The sequence below is a fragment of the Balaenoptera borealis genome (genome assembly GCF_965194805.1).
Source record: "Balaenoptera borealis genome assembly, chromosome: 2".
Classification (NCBI taxonomy): Eukaryota; Metazoa; Chordata; class Mammalia; order Artiodactyla; family Balaenopteridae; genus Balaenoptera; species Balaenoptera borealis.
In genome coordinates, this window is record NC_138867.1 from 12,279,175 (window position 1) to 12,300,450 (window position 21,276).

Here is a 21,276-nt window from a genome sequence, read left to right on the forward strand (position 1 = left end):
GAATTGAATAAGAAAGTACATCAGTGATTCAGTACAACTTCATGAAATGTACTATTGATTAATTACATGATCAAAAGTTAAGTGGCTCAACAACGATGCAAATGAAAATTAAAATTCTTTGTGTTCATAAACTTCAACTATAACCAAAGTTTTGGAATCAATAAAAGGAAATAGATGAAAGCCTTCCACAGTTCTCATTTTTAACGTATCACCCAGGCTTTATTCCCAAAGATTCTTTCTCTTCTGTACCTTGCACTGGTAATTAAAATGAAAGATTAAACAACTGAACTCAGAAACAGATTTATTTTTTTCTCCACCACCAATAACAATGGTGATAACAACGTCTATTTAGTGTCTTTATTAAGTTATTTCCCATGTCAGTTCCACCAAGTTTAGGTCCTTCCAGCTCCAAAAGAAATAAATCACACACCTGTTTGCTCATCCGAAATTCTGAACAATGATGACCCTTGAGGCTTTGTATTGTGTGGCTAGTAGAAGCTGTTAATTGATATTAATATTTTTCTCCTAATAGTACTCTTTGAGATTCTGTCTTATTCTCTAGGATCAAGGTGAGAGTGACCCGAAGAGACTAGGTTTCTTTAAAGGAAAGTTTCTGGAGGGCTACTGGTTTGTTGCCTATTTAAAATGGTCTGGATACATCACCTTCTGATGACAACAGCAGGCTGTCTAAATATACTCACAGGTACATCAGGTGAACAATTGAATATGACCTTGATGTGAACTTGAACAGCCCATGCATTTAAAAAGGCTGCCTTGAAGCACACAGAAAAGTATAAAGTCAGTTAAAAATCTGCCTTCCTTGTTTTCATATGCTCGGAGGTTTCCCTTTGTCTCTTAAGCAAAAAAACCTGCTCAGGTTGTACAGCTGAGCATTCATGAGACCAGATCCTGCGTGATAATAAGGCTCCTCACTGCCTGTATTCCCAGAACACTGGACAGCTGGTGAATTTATGAACTCAAAGAAGAGTAGCCTTTCCCTTGTATCCTAAGTTACTGTTCCAAGCTGCCTTTCACAAGGAGAATCAACAGACCAGTGAAGGCATAACTCATCCTGACTGAAGATGTTCACCATTTGTTTCAATGTTCCCTACATTTAGGGCATTTCTTAGATGCTTTCCAGCATCAACTTCCTATCTGTGGGATCTTCCTAGCTTTCAAAAGTCCCCTCCTTGGCCCAATAACATTTCATATTGATATTTTTACCATCACCCAAGATGTGATCATAGTAAGAGAGACTTCACTGTCACTGAAGTCAAAGAAACAGTTTGGACTTAACGTTTTATATCTGTGTCCATAGGCACAGACATAGGCTCTTTTCAACTGAGTCACTAGATGATAAAAAAAAATGCCCTGAAAGCACCAGAGATCAACTCAGACCCACTTGCCACCACCCAGGCTGAAAAGATTCAGCAAAGTGAGCAAATTCAGGAGCACGGTGGGCAGAAAAGATGCTGCAAAAGGAAAAGCTGCTGGCGGAAAGTAGACTATGTAAGATCCATCACAAATAAGTCTCGCAGCTCACTTCGCTTTAGAGAAAAAAAAACTACAGATTACGTGTCGTATTCTAATGTGGTTCAGGGTAAGATGACTATTAAAACAGAATGAGTGTCATGTCACTCTGACCACACTTTTGTGAGAATCATTTCCTTTGAGCCTGGGACAAGTTCTGATAATGAGAGGATGGTAAGAGAATAATGTCTGAAGGCACCCAACTTTCCCAGGAAGTAAGGCAAAGCCTGGCCTGGGATCCATATTGGCTTTTCAAGGCTGTTCAGAATCTTCCAGTGAGCTTCATGCCCCCCCTTACTTTATCTTAGAGCTCTGCTGCAACAATTACAGGTCAGTCCCGGAGTTGTTGTTGTGTTTTGTGGCAACCAAAAATCTGGGAAGCCAAATTATTCTTTCCAAGGAGACTGTATTCATCTCAGCTGAATAGTAAGAAAGCCGAGGACAAGGATATTATTCAGAGTGCTATCAAAGCCCCTATCTTCCTGAAGCCAGCACTACAGGTGAAAGCAGAGCCTACGATACGGCAATGGATACTGCCCTGAAGACTCTCGGGGATGTCCCAGCTCCACAGATTTGCTGTTGATCAAGAACCCCTGTCCTGGGCTTCCCTGGTGGCGCAGTGGTTGAGAATCTGCCTGCCAGTGCAGGGGACCCGGGTTCGAGCCCTGGTCTGGGAAGATCCCACATGCCGCGGAGCAACTAGGCCCGTGAGCCACAACTACTGAGCCTGCGCGTCTGGAGCCTGTGCTCCGCAACAAGAGAGGCCGCGACAGTGAGAGGCCCGAGCACCGCGATGAAGAGTGGCCCCCGCTTGCCGCAACTAGAGAAAGCCCTCGCACAGAAACGAAGACCCAACACAGCCAAAAATAAATATAAAAATAAATAAATAAATAAAAGATTATTATTTAAAAAAAAAAAAAACTTAAAAAAAAAAGAACCCCTGTCCTTCCTGAAATAAGGGTGTGGCAGCGCTAAACTTCCTCAACCATCTCTACTGAGATTTCAAAAATAAACAAGTATATATTTGGAAGGATGTTACTTCTTCAATAGCCAGTCTGTGGTAGGAACGCTGGCATCGGTTCCTGCCATACTGAGGTCACCAACGATGTGAATTTATGAAGTTGGATTAAATGCTTTTAATGCAACTTCCAACCGTATAACTCCATGATTTATGTACAAGAAATTAAAAAGTAAACAGAGAAGATTCATATCAAAAGGAAGAGGGGAAGGAGAGAGAGAGAAAGAGATAAACATAAGGAAGGGCTCAGAAGAGCAAGCATGGTACGACATACAGAAAAGGTAAAAAGAACGGGAGGGACAGATTTCAAAGATTTTGCCAATAGATTTAACCTAAATAAATCTTTAGGTCAGTGTAGAAGGGAGGTATAAAGTAAACCAAACTCCACATTGCCATCGAACAAAGGAAAAAAATCAATAGCAACTTTTAGAGTTCACGCAGTTTCACCAAAGCAGTCCCGTTAAAATCCTCCAGATTTCTTTCCTTAAGACTCAAATGTTCCCCAGAGAAAATGCTAACTCAGAACACGGAAGTTTATAAATTATTGGCCATTTTTCATTGAGAGAAAACAGATATGGAGTTATGCTTAGAGCATAATGAATCCGGTAGCCCTCAGAAGGTGCACAGTGAAACCTAGTGTCACCAACTTCTATCTTCTCACAACATACACAGAGCTCTCCTGGATAACAAATAAGAATTGGCAATGTCATGTTATCTGAGTAAAATGTTTTAATTTTATATTCCAGAAGTATAATAATGAATCGAACGAAAGAAAAAAATAGATGTGTACTAGAAAGCTAAAAATCAACAGGTGACTAGAATTAATAATAGAACAAACTTCAGAAAAATACAGTAATATAAATCCAGAACAATCATGCTGATATTGAGACTGATAGTCTCATAGTTACATCAGTCCCCTATATAAAATCAATTGATGATCTATATGATTTATGCGATGCAGATGCAACATATGGGGTAGATAATTGGTTAGTAGTTATTTAAGACACTTGGAAATTAATAATGGAAGAAACATAGGAATTAAAGGAGGGGACTCAATCCTATTACAACTTTCATCATATCATTTTTGTCAATGAAAAACTCGCAACATGATGCAGAAAGAGGGAGGGCCATACTTCACTCACCTGCTTCTCTGTGAGAATGACTCTCCCCAGTAACTGATCTTCTAGACCTTTCATGGTGACAGTGAAGTCAATGATGGAGGTCCGCGCACTTATTTCAGGGGTGTAGGCTGGATTGGGCAGCTTGGTGGTAATGTAGAGTCTGAAGCCATCCATCACATCTACCTCTTTGTCACCGACCTTCACCTTTTTCATAAAAAAGAAAGTTAAAAGTAATAAAACAGAGATACACCTTACTGTGTGCTTTTTGTATAGGATCCAGTATTGCTTTTAACAACTATGTACCTGAAGATCATCTGTATACTAAAAAAGAAATGGTCATTAGGCATTCACAGAGCTTTAAGCCACTAGGATGAAAGGAAAGAAGGATGGAAGTAAGAGAGGAAGGAAGGGAGGGACGGAGGGAGGGAAGGAAGGGGGGAAGGAAAGAAGTTAATTCAATATACACCATACAATATATATAGAATTTATCACCAAAATTGTTGTGATCATACTGCAGAAGTGAGATGGATTCTGCACCCAAAATTTGGTTCAGAAGTCAAGACTGATGATGTCACTCATGTAACAAAAAGATATGAAAATGTTTATTATTCACATGAGACTTTCTGGAAATATTAGGGTAGGCTCCCAAACAGGTCCAAAAAAGACCTCACTTGAGAGAGTAGGGAGGGGAAGCTGTTCTAGGGTTTTATGGTGGTTACCCAATGGGGCTGGGATGAAGTTTCCCAGACACGGTCATGAGCAGAGAGTTGCATGATTTGAACTTCCCACCAGTGCCAAAGGAGAATGGACCCACGTTTTCTTACCAGTTTGCCCAGATTGGGAATGGAAGGGGAGAGGGGCATGACAGGGCTTGAAAACTGTCCAAAGTCAAACAACACAATGGAGTCAGACTTTATTATACAAGTGAAGTAGATATTCCTGAAAAGACTGCTCTTGATCCCAACTCAGGAAGTGTAGAAGAGAAAAGCAAATGCCTCAAATTTGAATTGCTGCCTATTGAGAAACTGTCTCCTATGTCACATTTACCTGGCCTCATGGTAATTATTCTGCACATTGTCATCTATAGGTTTAACCTACCTTAAAGGTAGACCCAGTCTTAATGAAGTTTCTCTCCAAAACATTATCCAGGGCTGGATCTAGTTCCTCCGCAACATCTTCGATAAGCAAGGGCCTTCCAAGAGAAAGACTGTCTTCTAGGTGGTTTCTGAAGTACTTGTGATTTAGAGATGTGATCTAGAAACAAGATCAAAATGCTGCTCTAAACTGTCTCCATTCTTCACCTTAGCAAACCATCAATCCCTTATTTATTTTTTTTAATTGAAGTATAGTTGATTTACAATGTTGTGTTAGTTTCAGGTGTATAGCAAAGTGATTCAGTTATACATAATTTTTTCAGATTCTTTTCTCTTATAGGTTATTCCAAAATGTTGCGTATAGTTCCCTGTGCTCTACAGTAGGTCCTTGTTGGTTATTATTTTACAGATAGTAGTGGGTTTATGTCAATCCTAAACTTCTAATTTATCCATCTCCCCCACTTTTCCCCTTTGGTAACCATAAGTTTGTTTTCTATGTCTGTGGGCCTGTTTCTGTTTTGTATATAACTTCATTTGTATCATTTTTTTTTACATTCCACATATAAGTGATATCATATGATACTTGTCTTTCTCTGTCTGGCTTACTTCACTTCGTATGATAATCTCTAGGTCCAGCCACGTTGCTGCAAATAGCATTATTTCATTCTTTTTTTATGGCTGAGTAATATTTCACTGTATAAATATACATCTTCTTTATCCATTCCTCTGCTGATGGACATTTAGGTTGCTTCCATGTCTGAGCCATTGTAAATAGTGCTGCAATGAACATTGGGGTGCATGTATCTTTTTGAATTATGGTTTTCTCCAGATGTATGCCCAGGAGTGGGATTGCAGGATCATATAGTAGCTCTATTTTTAGTTTTTTAAGGAAGCTCCAGAGCATTTGACTGCATCATTCCCTTTTACTGAGAAGCAAGTAAAGGTTGTATGGCAATGCTGCCTTTTCCTCACCACCACCACATTTGTGACAAATAATCATGGAATAATTATGAAGTGTCTTTATAAAGTGCTGTACACTTAGTGTGATATAGCTCCACCCTGCTCTGTTTATGAATGAGGGCCCTAGGCCCTAACAGAAGGGAGTCTGAAACCTTTGAAAGACGGCATTGGAGAGATCAACAAGAATGCAAATAATGCAATTTTTAGAAATCATTTCTAAATACTAATATCTAAATATTAATAATAAAATTATTTCTAAATATGAAATATTTCTTTATTCTCAGATACTTGTTAATCTGGGGCACTAAAACTGATTAGTAGCATAAATAGACTCAAACCCAGATTACCTGGAGTTCATTTTGGTTTTCTTTATTTTTAACCCAGATCTTCCCTTGAGTCTGTGGATCAATTAACAAAGGGTAGCGAGATGCCTTTGTGACAATAATTCCATTCTGAATGGACAGGTCATCATTTGGCAGGCCTTGGAGGTTCCATTCACTAATGGTAGGAGCATCAATCAACATCTCATTGAGATTTAGATTGTCTCCAAATGGAATTTCCCGGGCTTTCATTTCCTTCTGCCAGTCATTTAACAGCAGATTGCGAAATTCTTGGTTAAACGGACCAGAATAAGATAGGAAAGCTGTAGCCAACAACACATCCCCTAAAACGGAAAACAAAACATCACTGAAATACTCTGTGATCAGCCCTGTAATTCTGCAGAATGTTAGAAATGAAAAAAAAAAGACAACCATTCTTTCAAACTAAATTTCAGAAACCAAATTGCAACCACAAGTTGCTGTGTCTTGTGAATAGCAGTAGTTTAGTTCATTGTTAAAGAGTACACATGGTCCACCAAGTAATAGCTGCTCGTAGTCAAGCACCGGATTATGTTGACTCTTGTTGGATACGAGAGGATGATTTCTGAGTTTAAGAAATACACCAAAACCTCAGAAGACAGAGCCTCCATTCTAAGTGACCTTGATCGATATGGCCATTCACTCGTAGGAGAACTCAAAAATGACCTGATAATAAGAGGTTTAAATCTAATAAGCGTTGTCTAAATGCCAGACCAATATTCATCCTTTTGAAATAGCTGGACACACACACACACACACAGACACACACACACACACACACACACGCAGAGGAATTTGAAGTAAAAGAGCGCTGATGTGTATTCTGATTAAAGCTTAAGTTTGCTCACTCCCTATTAGAGTCAACATATAATCTCATTAATAAAGGAATTACATACCTACAAGTCTTTTAGTTTGTGCAGCCAACTCCTTGCTTTGCTCTGTCCATCTGTCTTTTTCTCCTGCCAGCCCCCCGATCAGCGCGGAAGCGGTCTGCATTTTATGTCTGCACCTCTCTGCATCTTCAAGCAAGGTCTAAAAACAGACAGAACCAGAAGAAAACCTTTGTTCAGATAAATATAGCCTGGAGCTCAAAAACATAATTTTAAAACATCATATGTTATCTTCCTTTCTGAGATATGTAAGCCACTTATTCCACAGGAAGCGTAAGATTCCATTGCTGTGGGTCTGTCTCAGCCCAGCCTGTGTCTTAAGCCCTATCTGTGGAACATAGATGGATTCCTCAGGAGGGACCCTAAGCCAACGGGCAAACCCTCCCCAGATGTTAATAAACTGAGAAATAATGGAGATTTGCATCATTTATGATTTTTGAATCTAAAAATTAGAAATAAAATATCAGCATACATGCTAATATCACATAGCACAACAAAATGTAAAGAAACATATCCCTACTTAAAAATGAGGAATATTTCTCATGTTAAAGTTCTAGCATCATTATTGCTTTGTCTAACTCCACATCTCCTTTTACTTTAGGTGAAACTTTAGATAATCTTCAGGTTGTGGAGTCTTGAAGTTCATTCATGAATTCCAGCCACACTGACTCAGTAGGTCCCTCCCTGCTGCTCTTATGTCAGTAAAAGACCTTTGACCGGACTTCCACACACTATTGCCACTCAAGGCTTTGTTCTTAAAAACAAATGGTCCGGGCTTCCCTGGTGGCGCAGTGGTTGAGAATCTGCCTGCCGATGCAGGGGACACGGGTTCAAGCCCTGGTCTGAGAAGATCCCACATGCCGCGGAGCAACTAGGTCCGTGAGCCACAACTACTGAGCCTGCGCGTCTGGAGCCTGTGCTCCGCAACACGAGAGGCCGCGGTAGTGAGAGGCCCGTGCATCGCGATGAAGAGTGGCCCCCGCTTGCCACAACTAGAGAAAGCCCTTGCACAGAAACGAAGACCCAACACAGCCAAAATAAATAAATAAATAAACAAATAAATAATAAAATTAAAAAATATTTTAAAAAAACAAATGGTTCCATTTCTCTATGTTGAAAAGACAGCTGCTAATTCTACTTGTAAAAATGTATACTTATGGTACAATAATGGATATGGCTAAAGATTTAGCTATGTGACCAGTCACTGGAAGTTCTTGTATAATATTTATATATATTTATATAATGTACATATGGCATATATATGCTAAATGTCTAATAATAGAGGATAATTTACATAGATTACGGTATATTGTGAACAAGAATGCTCTGAAGCCATTAAAAATATAATCATTAAGAAAAATAATCATTAAGTTAAAGAAAAACAGTCATTAGTTAAAAATTCAATTTATAAAGCAGTATGTACTGAATTATCTGCTACAATTTTACATGGATTTTAAATATATGTAAATCAGGCATATGTGCAGATATGAAATGATAAAGAGGAAAATATTTTTAGGCTTCATCTCCAGGGTTACCTATGTGTATTTTCTATAAGGAACATGAATTGCTATTGTAATAATAACACAATACAGTGTTTTTCAGAAGCCAGATATTTGTTCCAGTTGGTTCTAGTCTGCTCTGTTTTCCTTCCCGCTAGAGTTAATGCAGAAAACCCAAAATCCCAGCTGAGAGGTGTACCCGCACATCGACACCATCCATATTTGTTTGTTTGTTTCTCCCCAAGAAGAAAGATGTCAGCTGGAAGTATAATACGACATCATTTATTTCTGCCTACCTTTAAAACAAACTTTTCATAGGACAGATATTTTTAATATTAAGTTATCCTCCCTAAGTTCCCCATCCCCACTGCCATGTGGCCAAATAAAAAATGGCCAACCCCTCCCCTCCTGGCTGTTGCTTTCTGGAAACCCAGGCTCCTTTGGGGGATTGGGAAATGGGGGAAATGGGGGATGGGAGAGGAGCAAATGAGCACACAGGAGTGAGAAGCAGATTTTCCCTCCGAGCCTGGCTAGGGGAGTGTGCAGAATTGCTTGCGTTCCGTGGCTAGTGCCCCCGGCCCTCTCTCTCCTAGTGCCCCAGAGTCTGACTAGGTGCCCAGAGGCCCTGTGGAAGTGGACCCTCTGCAAAGGCACCGACTGCCCTGTGCACAGAGCGGCAGGACACACACTCCTCCAGGGACGGCACAGACCTGGTTGTGAGGTTACCAGGCGTGACCATGAACTGTAGACTTGAGAGCCCTCCCCTGCCCCCTGTAGTCTATAAGCCCCTGGACTCTCACGGCGCCCCACAGAGGGAGAAGGAGCAACACAATGACTGAAAGTCAAGTTCACTCCAACATGTTGGGAGCAGGTGGGCACACAGCCAAATTTTGTTTTCTTTTTTTTTTTTTTTAATTTATTTATTTATTTATGGCTGTGTTGGGTCTTCGTTTCTGTGCGAGGGCTTTCTCTAGCTGCGGCAAGCGGGGGCCACTCTTCATCGCGGTGCACGGGCCTCTCACCATCGCGGCCTCTCCTGTTGCGGAGCACAGGCTCCAGACGCGCAGGCTCAGTAGTTGTGGCTCATAGGCCTAGTTGCTCCGCGGCATGTGGGATCTTCCCAGACCAGGGCTCGAACCCGTGTCCCCTGCATTGGCAGGCAGATTCTCAACCACTGCGCCACCAGGGAAGCCCAGATTTTGTTTTCTTAATGAAAAACATTTGACATTTGTTGAGATTCAAGTTTTAAAGTTAGAGCCACACCTTTATAGTAGCCATTCTTACGTGGTCCTTATAATTGCTTACCTAACAAATAGTAGATATTCAAAAACAAAAAAGCTTATTGAGCGAACCAATGCAAAACTGTTAAAACTGAACCATAATAAAATGAGGCCGTAAATATATTTTTACAGTATGTAGTAGTGTTTCCTGATATAAGTGAGTGTCTAAATGGTAGAAATTCATGTGTCTTCCTCACAGTTTCTAAAGTAGACGCCCAAATTGCAAAGTTAATTTTCTCTTCATATTATGGTAGTAAATTTCATAGAACATAAATAACAAACCCAAATAGGTGCTATATAATTACCTCTCTAAAATTTCTGAAAAGCTCTTATTTTGTTTTCAGGAGACTTATCTTTAAGAGGAAATACCATACATCTTGCATATAGTGAAACTGAAATGTTTATCTAAATCCCCTCATTGGGACCCCTATAAGGGAATAGACTAACAGAGCAGGAATCTCAATCCAGCCGAGTGAGGGCTGAGAAGAGGCAGAGGTGGGTTCCGTATAATCATCAAGGAAAGAACAGAGAGAATCTAGCTCTTATTTATCAAGCACAGGTTTTCTCAGAGGCAGATACAGATTTTGTGAGGCCAGATGCTTATCTAAGCTGGGGACCACTTTAAAAAACTCATTAAAGAATTTTTACAAATACAAAATACCAAAGTGAACATGTAATGAGAATTGGGGAAAGAAATCACTACAAAGTCCTGATAATTGAGAAATTCAGGTACCTTTCCTCTGGGATCTCTAGGTATTTTATCTGAATGCTTACACACAAATGCTTGTCAGTCATAATCTGGTTTCCCCTCCCCACAGAACTCTCTACAACTCCCAGTAACCCCAGCATTCATGGGGCCTGTGCAAGTGAGGGGCCATAAAACTTACGCTACATTAGGTTTATGTTAAATCTGCCTCTATTACCAGAAAGAAGGAGGCCCCAGTGGAGCCGGAATGAGTATAAATCAACTAAACAGCTTGCTGCCCAGTGGAGAGGAAATATACGAGCCTTTGATTCTGAAATGTGCTAAAGCTACAAACATGCATAGGTTGAGAAGGCTATAGGTGGTCATTGTCACTGGGGCACAGCCACGTGGTCAGGCACGTTGGTCCAGCAGAAAGACCCGAGTAGACATCAGAAGATCAAGGTCTAATCCAGCCCTGTGACCAATGCCCATGACCGGGAGCCCTCGGCTTGTCCTCTCTGGGCCTAAGTTCCTTTCTTTAAAATGAGAGTAAAATAAAAATATCTACCCTGCCTACCTTGAAAGATACTTTCAAATATTAAATGAGATACAGTGGGAGGACGTGATCTGAAAAATATGTTAAAAATGCTGCACAGGATGCTGTTATCCTCACCGTTAATAAGGAAACTCAGAACTCCCGTGTTCCAGCAGTAACTTCTGTTTTGGCTGAATATCCTGACCTCTTACCAAAGGTCCTCGGTGTCCGTTAGAAACAAACTCCAGGGCTTAGCGAGGGAGTACGTGCCGTGTGTGTATGTATGTATATGTGTATTGTATTGTATATCAATTAAATGAAGCCCTGCTGGAAACCAAACCCTTGGAGAGAGAAAGCAGGAGAGGGATGAAGGGCTGACCACAGCCAGGAGGGCCTGTGACGTCACCACCCGCCCCAAAGCCCTACGGCAAGAAGTCAGTGACCTGCTTTTCGGTCGTGGCCTGTCCATACCCGGCCTGTACCACATCCAGCTCGGCTTGCCTGTCGTCCAGCTCAGCCTGGGCCTTCTGCAGATCCTGCGTGGCCAACACGTAGCGATTCTCCTGCACCAGCAGGTTGGCCTGCACGGGACACACACAGGGTGAAGGGATGGGCAGCGAACCGAACATGCAGCATGTCGGAGTCTGACAGCTCAGCGGCCACGTGTTACACCTGTTCTTTGATCCGCCCCTAGACCCCTCTCAAATCGCACGGTCAGGACCAAACCTTAATGTGAACTTGACGTGTTTGTGAGCAGAAAATTAAAATTCATTAGAGGAGAGTCAGCAAACTTTTTCCATAAAGTGCCAGATAGTAAATAGTTTAGGCTTTTGGGGCCAAGAGGCAAAATCAAGACTATTGTTCAGGTACTTAATTTAAAATTTCACGAGCCATACAAATACAGGTGGTGGGTTAGATTTGGCCTGTGGACCACAGTTTGCCAATCCCTAAATCAAAACATTGTAATATTAAATGTATATAGGCAAATTACAGAACATTTCAATACTGAGTTGTAGAAAAAAAAATCTGAATATTTAGAACCATCTGCCTAGCAGGGCTGATCACCGTTAGTAAGGATGTTAAAACAAGACAAAGGATGAAACATGATTAACCACTGAACATAAAGATCTAGGTTTTATGGGTGGTGATGGACTTGATGGCATTCCTGTCATTTGCATATATTGCTTGCCATTCAGAAAAGAACAGATACTTGAGCTGTGACCAAATAATAATATTTGCTTTTAGGAAGCTACTAAAAAAGACTCAAAAGACATAATCAAAAGCAATATTGGAAAAAGATGAGGTGTAGAAAATAGTCCATGCTTGCAGGAATTAAAATCCTTTCGAAAAAATTTTGAAATCAGTGTTCTCCCTTTAAGTCTTACTGAAGTAACCCACTCATGTCAAACTATTGCAGCCCCAAAGATCTTGGATATTTTCTAGGACTTTACTCAAGAGGGAGGGGGATATACATATACATATAGCTTATTCACTTCGTTGTACAGGAGAAGCTAACACAACATTGTAAAGCAATGATACTCCAATAAAAATAATAATAATGCTAATTTTTTTAAATGAAGCTCTCAAAAGCTACTAATCAAAGGGTATAAAATCTTCAAATCCAGCCGCTCACCTTAGGAGCCACAGGACTCTGTTAAGATTACTTGAACTCTGCAAGCCTCAGTTTCTCCATTAAGATATTGAAAAACTACCTCCTAGGATTTGTGAGTGTGTGTGTGTGTGTTTGTGTGTGTGTATGTATTACATAAAATAACATATGTAAAAACCCAAGCCTGGGACCTGGCATATAACAAGAGTTTGATAAATAATACATTCGATATTATTATTGTTATTATCCGTGTTCAATATTTAAGACTCTACTGTTGTTATGTTTTGTTTATGTAAACTAACATGTACTGGTTTTCACAGAGTGTCCAAGGAGAAATCCCTTATGAATGAAATTGAATAGAATCTCAATTGCTACTCTTATAATTAAATTTGTTTAAGTTTACTCACTACTAGAAGTCACTTGACCCGTCTATAGGAATTGTAAGATGAAAGAAGAGTCCCTCACCGTCTCCTTCGCTAATTAGTGGTGAAGAGGTTCCCACAGGAGTTTAAGGAGTGTCCTCAATCTCTCTTTACTTGGGAAGCAGGAGTTCGCACGTGAAGCCCCCTCCAGGAATAAGTGAAGTTAGAGCCCCTGGTCTGTATTTCTTAATATATTGAGCAGAGCTGCCCAATGATAACCTGTCCTTTCTTTGTCTTCTACTTCCCTCTAAGCAGTGAATGTGTAGCATCTACATAACTACGTTTATTTTTCTGACAGTGGCAATTAGGAGAGATCTGACAAACTGAAGATTCCCAGATGCTAGATGCTCCTAAGGACCTATGGGGCACTCCCAGAACAGGCTTCTCAGAAGAGAAGCATAGGTTCCAGGCACAAGTAAAAGGTCCCTCCTCCTGACGGTGTCCCCTTCACTTCCTACTGTAGGACCTCTGTTGTCCTGGAACTGGGTGGAGCCCGAAATGTACAGAATGTAAGGGAGGAGATGTCATCATCCTTCTTACGTAAGCCTTGTTCAGCGCATCCACTATTTTGTACTGGTTTCAGCTCATTTTATTTAAAGGAACTACAACAAAATAAAAACTCCCCACTGTGAATTCAACTGTAATTCCCTTAAAGACACTTACGTATGCTTAGCCACTGGAAAAATCTGCAAAGCATGCCCTGTACTTTTCACTGGATATGGTTGTTATAATTCAGTCAATATCAGAATGTCCGATTGTGAGCTATGTTGGAGTCTTCAGTGGTCCCCAAATCCACAGTGCCCGACAGCATGACATCAACTATTTGCTCTAAAAATCTCTGAGCCAAATGAATCCCTTCTCTTTTAAGTTGCCCTGGGACCCCAAGGGCCTCCACCACTGAATAAATGGCTCTGATATGGGAACAATGAGAAAATAAAATGGGACTTGCAACTGTATCCCTATGTTCTTTTCATTCTTGATTATTTTTAGCGTGATTATTAAGTTCCTTGGGTAGTTTATAAGTGTACGTGGATTTTAGTTGATGGTTGAGCGAGATCAGGCTTACGAAAAGCAAAATAATCAACAAAGCCATAACGTATGAGCTCTGAGGCATCAGTATTTCATTTTCAAGACAGGTACTTGCCTCTCCATCTGCTAAAGACTGAGTGTCACTGAATGCTGGGGGGATGTGGACAAATGAAGCTGAGAAATGCAATTACTCAAAGGGAAACACTGGTATGCTCTCAAATCACTTTACATAAAGGATGATATGCAGTTTCTTTCCTGGGGGCAAAAGAGGGAGAGGGAATAAACACTATGTTGTCCCTGCAGCCAAGACCAGACACCAGTGACTGTGTCCACGCTGCCTCATTCACAGGAGTCCCTGGCAGGAGATCTTGGACATTGTTGGTGGATCCTATGCTAGAGTTTCCTGTGTTTCTTTTTTTCAAGTTGACATTGTGGGGAAAAAATGTCCAGCAGCCCACAATGGACTTTGTACCCTTGTAGAGAGTCCATGCTTAAGGCTCAGACAATACCGATTGGAGATGGATTACAGAGAAGAAAGAAACGTCCTATGCTCGGCCTGCCTATTGCTAGCTCTCCCCGTGGACTTGGGTACAATAAAACCTGAGGCTTCTGTGTTGCATGAAAGACAAGCCCAGTTGACCCAGAGACCCCCCTGCCGGCACACGTCCTGCAGTTCCACCGAGGAGGCTTACCTTCAGGGGCAACACCTCTCTGTTTATAGAAAAGAAGGAAGCCATGGCCTTGGTCCAGGAACAAAGCCCCGCTACATTCCCACATACACGTTTAGCAGTTTCGATGTTGTAGTCTGCCATCTCAAAGTAAGGATTCAAAAATTCTATCACTTCTTCATTGATTGTGTCTTTGGGGAATTGCTATGGAAGAATGGAGTAAAATAAAGTCAAAATACCTCTTTCCATGAAGTCATAATCACATTATGCTCACAATGCCACTGAAACAGTTAAAAAACTGTTAAAACCAAGAATGGATGAATGATATCATATTTTGTTGATATTTCAGGTTATTAGGCAACAATCATATATATTTAGGCATATGAAATGGTACATATATTTAGCATTGTATATAAAAATGTAAAGCATATATATTTAGACATAAATATTTAGCATTTAGCAGCAACCAAATGCTTAATACATTCAGAGGGAGGTTCTATTAAACTCACCTGAAATGTGAAGAAAATAATTTGGACATTAGGCCTTCAGGGTGATGAATTAACTTTAAATCATAGAACTATCAAGATTATGAGAGAACTGTTCTTTTCTGGAGGGATAAAATTTTAAAATAGTAGCAGAAATGGATTATGAGTGCCTTCTTGTATTAAGAGAGAAGACTGACCAAACAATGAAATTGGATCTTTGAAATGTGGTGTTTGATCATCTAACCGAGGATAATTAAATATTTTCCAAGTAGAAAGAAATTTAGCACCTAAATAATTCAGAGAAATAAGCCTTCACAGAACATACATAACACAGAGCAAAACACACTTTCAATCAGACCTCTTTAAATGCAAGTTTCTTTTATGAGACTTGAAAAATAGTGAAGCCAGAAGAATACCTGGGAACAACAGAAGGATGGTGGTGACAAAAGGCAAATAGCAAGGTAGCTTCCAAGAGCAGTGGCCTTGCACCAGGTATATAAGGCAAGTGCAATTCCACTGCACATTTTTCAGTGGACACTTTTTAAGCTCCGCCCCCAATGCCCAAGGACCACTGCTATTCCACACGCTCATAGTCTGATTAATCACTACCTCCTATCCACTCAAATAGCATGTTATTCCTTCATGGTGGCCCTTACATCACAGAGGCTTATATTTTAATTATCTGAAACGAGTCTGTATGGCCCACTGGTTTCAGAAGCTACTTGGTGTTATAGCTGCTGTAAGGCGCCTCACAAGATGCTCTGGCCATAGCAGCCACTTGGGCAATGATAAATTAAAAACTGAACGAAAGACGGTGCTGAAGAGTGCTTGGGTCATGGATGGGGGATGGGTATTCCCAGTTAGTTGTCTCAAGATCTAAATATTAAAGAGAAAACAATATAACTGCCAGAAGAAAACACAGAAGCATTTATTCGGCCTTAGAGATGGGCAAAGATTTCCTAAACAGAACGCAGAAAGCACTGTAAGGAAAGTATTGATAAATCGGACGATACTTAACTTAAGAGTATCTCCTTATCAAAAGACACCATTAGGGCTTCCCTGGTGGTGCAGTGGTTGAGAATCTGCCTGCCAATGCAGGGGGCACGGGTTCGAGCCCTGGTCTGGGAACATCCCACATGCCGCGGAGCAACTGGGCCCGTGAGCCACAATTACTGAGCCTGCGCGTCTGGAGCCTGTGCTCCGCAACAAGAGAGGCCACGATAATGAGAGGCCCGCGCACCGCGATGAAGAGTGGCCCCCACTTGCCGCAACTAGAGAAAGCCCTCGCACAGAAACGAAGACCCAACACAGCCATAAATAAATAAATTAAAAAAAAAAAAAAGAAATACAACCAAATTAATTTAAAAAAAAAAAGACACCATTAATGGAATGAACAACTAAGGCAGAAAGCGGGAGAAGATATTTGCAAACATATAAATGACAAATTACCCATATTTTATATATAAATTCTACAAAATAATAAAAAATTTAAATGTCCAGGCGATCTGTACATTTAAATGTACAGGCACTTAACCAAAGAGTTCCCGAGGGGCTCATAAACTGATGAAAAGATTTTAAGCATCATTTGTCATCAGAGAAATGCAAACTAAACCACAATAATAAGACACCACCACCAACCCATCAGAATAGCTAAAAGTAGAAAATGGTTAAGACATGGAGCAAATCATACACTGCTTGTGGGTATGTAAACTGATAACAACAATTTTTGAAAACTCTTTGGCACTATCTACTAAGGCTGATTAAATGTATAACCTAAGACCCAGAAATTCCACTCCTGAGTATAGAGCCAATAGAAATGAAAACATGCCCACTAAATGACCAATATTCAAAGTAGCTTTTTTAATAATAGCCCAAAACTAGTAACGTCTCAAAAATCCATCAACAATACAAGGACAAACAAATTAAAGTACATTACAGCATTTCACGCTGGTGCTGGTAGATATAAACTTATGAGAAACGATTACTAAATTTTCAGAAATTTTACAGACTTGTTAAATACAGCCATTATTTAAAATTAAATTATAAAAACTTACAATTAAATGTTATTTTGAACAAAAATAATGTATAGTCAAAAGTCATCACCTTCTAATTATTTTGCTACATTTTACTATCTACATTTTTGAGGTCATTTACATTTATTGTATCTACCCAGTGGGACTACCTTATCACAGCATGCTACCATGTACCTCTTCCCAACTCTACATTCAGCAACATTATTTTGGTAGCTTGAAATCAGTCATTGTGGGGATATTTACACTATGAAAATTGGCAAACACTACAAATCAGAGCTTTTTCTTTTTTCTCACCAGAGAACCAGTTGTTAAACATTTGTCACACACTATTGCACACTACTGATATTCATCTACTGAAAAGCTGTGTAGCAATGAAAAAAGAATGAAATATTGTCCTGTGCAACAATAAGAAAGAATCTCACAGACGTGTTGAACGAAAGAGGTCAAAACAAAAGAGTTCATATGATATGATTTCATATACGTAAATTTCAAAACAGGTGAAACTAATTATCGGGATAAAGGTCAGAATAATGTTTATCTTAGGGGAGATTACTGACTGTGTTGGGACACAAAAGAGATTGCTGGGGTCTGGAAATACAAATCTTGATTTCAGTGTTCATTAATAGGTATAGACATATGTAAATACTCATTAAGCTATACCCTTTTTTTAATTAAATTTTTATTTTATATTGGAGTGTAGTTGATTTACAATATACACTTTAAATTTGTGCATTTTATCATATGTAAATGTTACCTCATAATGAAATTTAAAAGATGCAAATTAATACTCGAAAAACTACAATTGAGACTTGTGAAATAAAAATATATATGTACTCATATGCAAATAATATATGCACATATGTTTGGGTTCCTTAAAATGATTTTTTTAACTTTTACTGAAATATGTTGCTGATGATGTTTTAATATGCCTAAAATCTGCCAGGAAAAGCTCTAATACTTACAATGTCTCATATTTGAAAGAGAAATTCTACTCTGAAAAAATACGTAAATATAAGTTGAAAATATGTATGTAGAGTATTATTCAGGCTTAAAACAGAAGGAAATTCTGCCATTTGTGACAACATGGATGGACCATTATGCCAAGTACTATAAGCCAGAGAGAGACAGAGCCTTCATGGTGTCACTTATAATAGCCAACTCATAGAAGCAGAGAGTAGAATGGTGGTAGCCAGGAGCTGGGGGGAGGAAGAAAGGGGAAGATGTTGGTCAAGGGTCAAGGGTCACTTATGCAAGATGAGAAGGTCCTGGGGACCTAATGTACAACAATGTGAATATCGTTAACAATACTGTATTGTTTACTTGAAATTTGCTAGGAGGGCAGATCTTAAATGCTCTCACCACAAAAAACGAAAAAAAAAGAAAGGAAAAAATGGTAATTATGTGAGGTGATGGATATTTAATTGGCTATTTATTGGATTTAGTGGATGGATTTTGGTGAAATCATTTCACAATGTATTAACATATATCAAAACATCAAGTCATACACCTTAATTATATAAAAGTGTTATTTATCAATTATACCCCAATAAAGATGAAAAAAATTAGTAAGTTAAAAATATGTCCATAGAGTAGATTCTCTTCAGAAACGTCTTCTATTAAAGGACCCATATACTCTAATGAAGTCTGAGTCCCCTCCTAGCCCATCATTATTGAACCACCAACCTGTAAATTCTGTAAAAAGTTTCCTGCAGTCATCAGTTTTAAAGATTCCTGCCAGGAAGGAACTGTACAGCCTTTTTCCAGGTCAATTTTCACTGCATTGACTTTCCTCTGAAACAGCAGCAGCACGCAATCCATGATCCTCATGATGAGATGGGGGGGTCGGCCCAGCGTGCGGACAGTAGCAATGTCAGAAGGCTTGATGGTCTGGGGAGGAAAGGAGGTCATCACCCAATCTCAGATAAGAAAAGTGAAAACAAACCTTTACTCTCTAAAGGCTACTACTTCAACAGAGGAAAGCAAGCATTTTTAAGTTTGATGCCGTCATGGGAGCTAGATGCAGATTTAATCCCCAAGAAAAACCACACATCCCCCAAAGTTCACATTCTTACAATTCAAAGTGACAGCCAAAGGAGATACAGTGAGAGACGTGTTCGCAAGCGGATAAGGAGCTGTGACATCTCTAAAATTGTAATGACAACTTAGCGTCAGAAAAAAAACTGTTATCTGAAAGGAAAAGAATCGTCAGCACTTAAGTAGATTCCAGGGATTCTAAACCAGGAAAACTCCAGAATTTGCAGTGCTTTTTTTTTACTCATTAGTTATGTAGGTCAAGAATCTGCCTCTCTCTCTTAAGACTTGTCACCGGGGTCTGACACTAGTTGTAGCCTCAGGGCTGCCACACTGAATAATTAGAGGTTTCTTCGCTGGGAACTAACCTTTAAATGATGGAATTTGAGCAATAGGAATTTCACTAAGCTCTTAGAAAAGTTCTGTTCCATTCCTAGTACAGAGATTCTTATACAGAAAATTACTTAATAGTCACCTAGACTTGTTGTAGTCGATAACTGTTCTATCAAACTCTCTATGGAATAAACATTGGAAAAATATGAAAGATAAGCATATGACACTGTCCTATTTCTAGGACATAGTGTACATTCATTCCTTCCAGGTCTTGAAAAACCTTCCATCTGATTTGCATTGGCATCCCTCCTGTCAAAGAAAGGTACGCAACCCCCTTCCCATCAAAGCTAATGATCTTTTCTCTGAGAATTGGGGAAAAAAAGAAGAAAACCACTGAACTTGGTCATTAGAAATGGAACTATCTACTTTGAAAAGGTTTGTTACAACACACTAGCATTTGTGAATTCTAGACAGCTGGAAGTGAAGGGGAATTTGTGGTAAAGAACTGGAAATTGCAGACAGACCTTAATTTGAGATGCTTGGCTATAAAAGAAAGGAGAGAAATATAATACCTGCCAATAGGGAAAGAAGGATCAAATTAAAGTGGATATAAAAGAGCTGGACATGCTTATTTCACTTTAGCTTTTTATTTGTTTGTTTGTTTTAAAATTTACTTTATTGAAGTATAGTTGATTTACGATGCTGTGTTAGTTTCAGGTGTACAGCACAGTGATTCAGTTATACATATATACATAATAGTTTGCATCTGCTAACCCCAAACTCCCAATCGAACCCTTCCCCACCTCCCCCTTGGCAACCACAAGTCTGTTCTCTGTGTCTGTGAGTCTGTTTCTGTTTCATAGATAATTTCATTTGTGTCATATTTTAGATTCCACATATAGGTGATATCATATGGTATTTGTCTTTCTCTGTCTGACTTACTTTACTTAGTATGATAATCTCTAGGTCCATCCACGTTGCTGCAAATGGCATTATTTCATTCTTTTTTATGGCTGAGTAGTATTCCATTGTATGTATATACCACATCTTCTTTATCCATTCCTCTGTTGATGGACGTTTAGGTTGCTTCCATGTCTTGGCTATTATAAATAGTGCTTCAGTGAAAACTGGGGTGCATGTATCTTTTCAAATTATAGTTTTCTCTGGATATATGCCCAGTAGTGGGATTGCTGGGTCATATGGTAGTTCTATTTTTAGTTTCTTAAGGAACCTCCATACTGTTCTCCACAATGGCTGCACCAATTTACATTCCCACCAAAAATGTAGGAGTGTTCCCTTTTCTCCACACCCTCTCCAGCATTTATTATTTGTAGACTTTTTGATGTTGGCCATTCCGACCCCTGTGAGGTGGTACCTCATTGTACTTTTGATTTGCATTTCTCTAATAATTAGTGGTGTTGTGCATCTTTTCATGTGCCTGTTGGCCATCTGTATGTCTTCTCTGGAGAAATGTCTATTTAGATCTTCTGTCCATTTTTTGATTGGGTTGTTTGTCTTTTTGATATTGAGCTATATGAGCCATTTGTATATTTTGGAAATTAAGCCCTTGTTGGTCTCATCATTTGCAAACATTTTTTCCCAGTCCATAGGTTGTCTTTTTGTTTTGTTTATGGTTTCCGTTGCTGTGCAAAACCTTATAAGTTTGATTAGGTCCTATTTGTTTATTTTCACTTT

General features: G+C 39.5%; 1 protein-coding gene across 10 annotated transcripts in view; it reads right to left on the reverse strand.

Moving 5' to 3' along the window:
• DNAH5 (dynein axonemal heavy chain 5) overlaps positions 1 to 21,276 on the reverse strand; it is a 323,695-nt gene that overhangs the window by 41,385 nt on the left and 261,034 nt on the right. For all 10 annotated transcript variants that reach the window (XM_082382596.1, XM_082382595.1, XM_082382592.1 and 7 more), the window contains 7 exons: positions 18,901 to 19,104; positions 14,724 to 14,903; positions 11,415 to 11,552; positions 6,979 to 7,114; positions 6,071 to 6,387; positions 4,768 to 4,923; positions 3,691 to 3,873 (listed from right to left, as the gene is read on the reverse strand). In XM_082382596.1, coding sequence (XP_082238722.1) covers positions 3,691 to 3,873; positions 4,768 to 4,923; positions 6,071 to 6,387; positions 6,979 to 7,114; positions 11,415 to 11,552; positions 14,724 to 14,903; positions 18,901 to 19,104 — 1,314 coding nt within the window. The remainder of the gene's footprint in view (positions 1 to 3,690; positions 3,874 to 4,767; positions 4,924 to 6,070; positions 6,388 to 6,978; positions 7,115 to 11,414; positions 11,553 to 14,723; positions 14,904 to 18,900; positions 19,105 to 21,276) is intronic.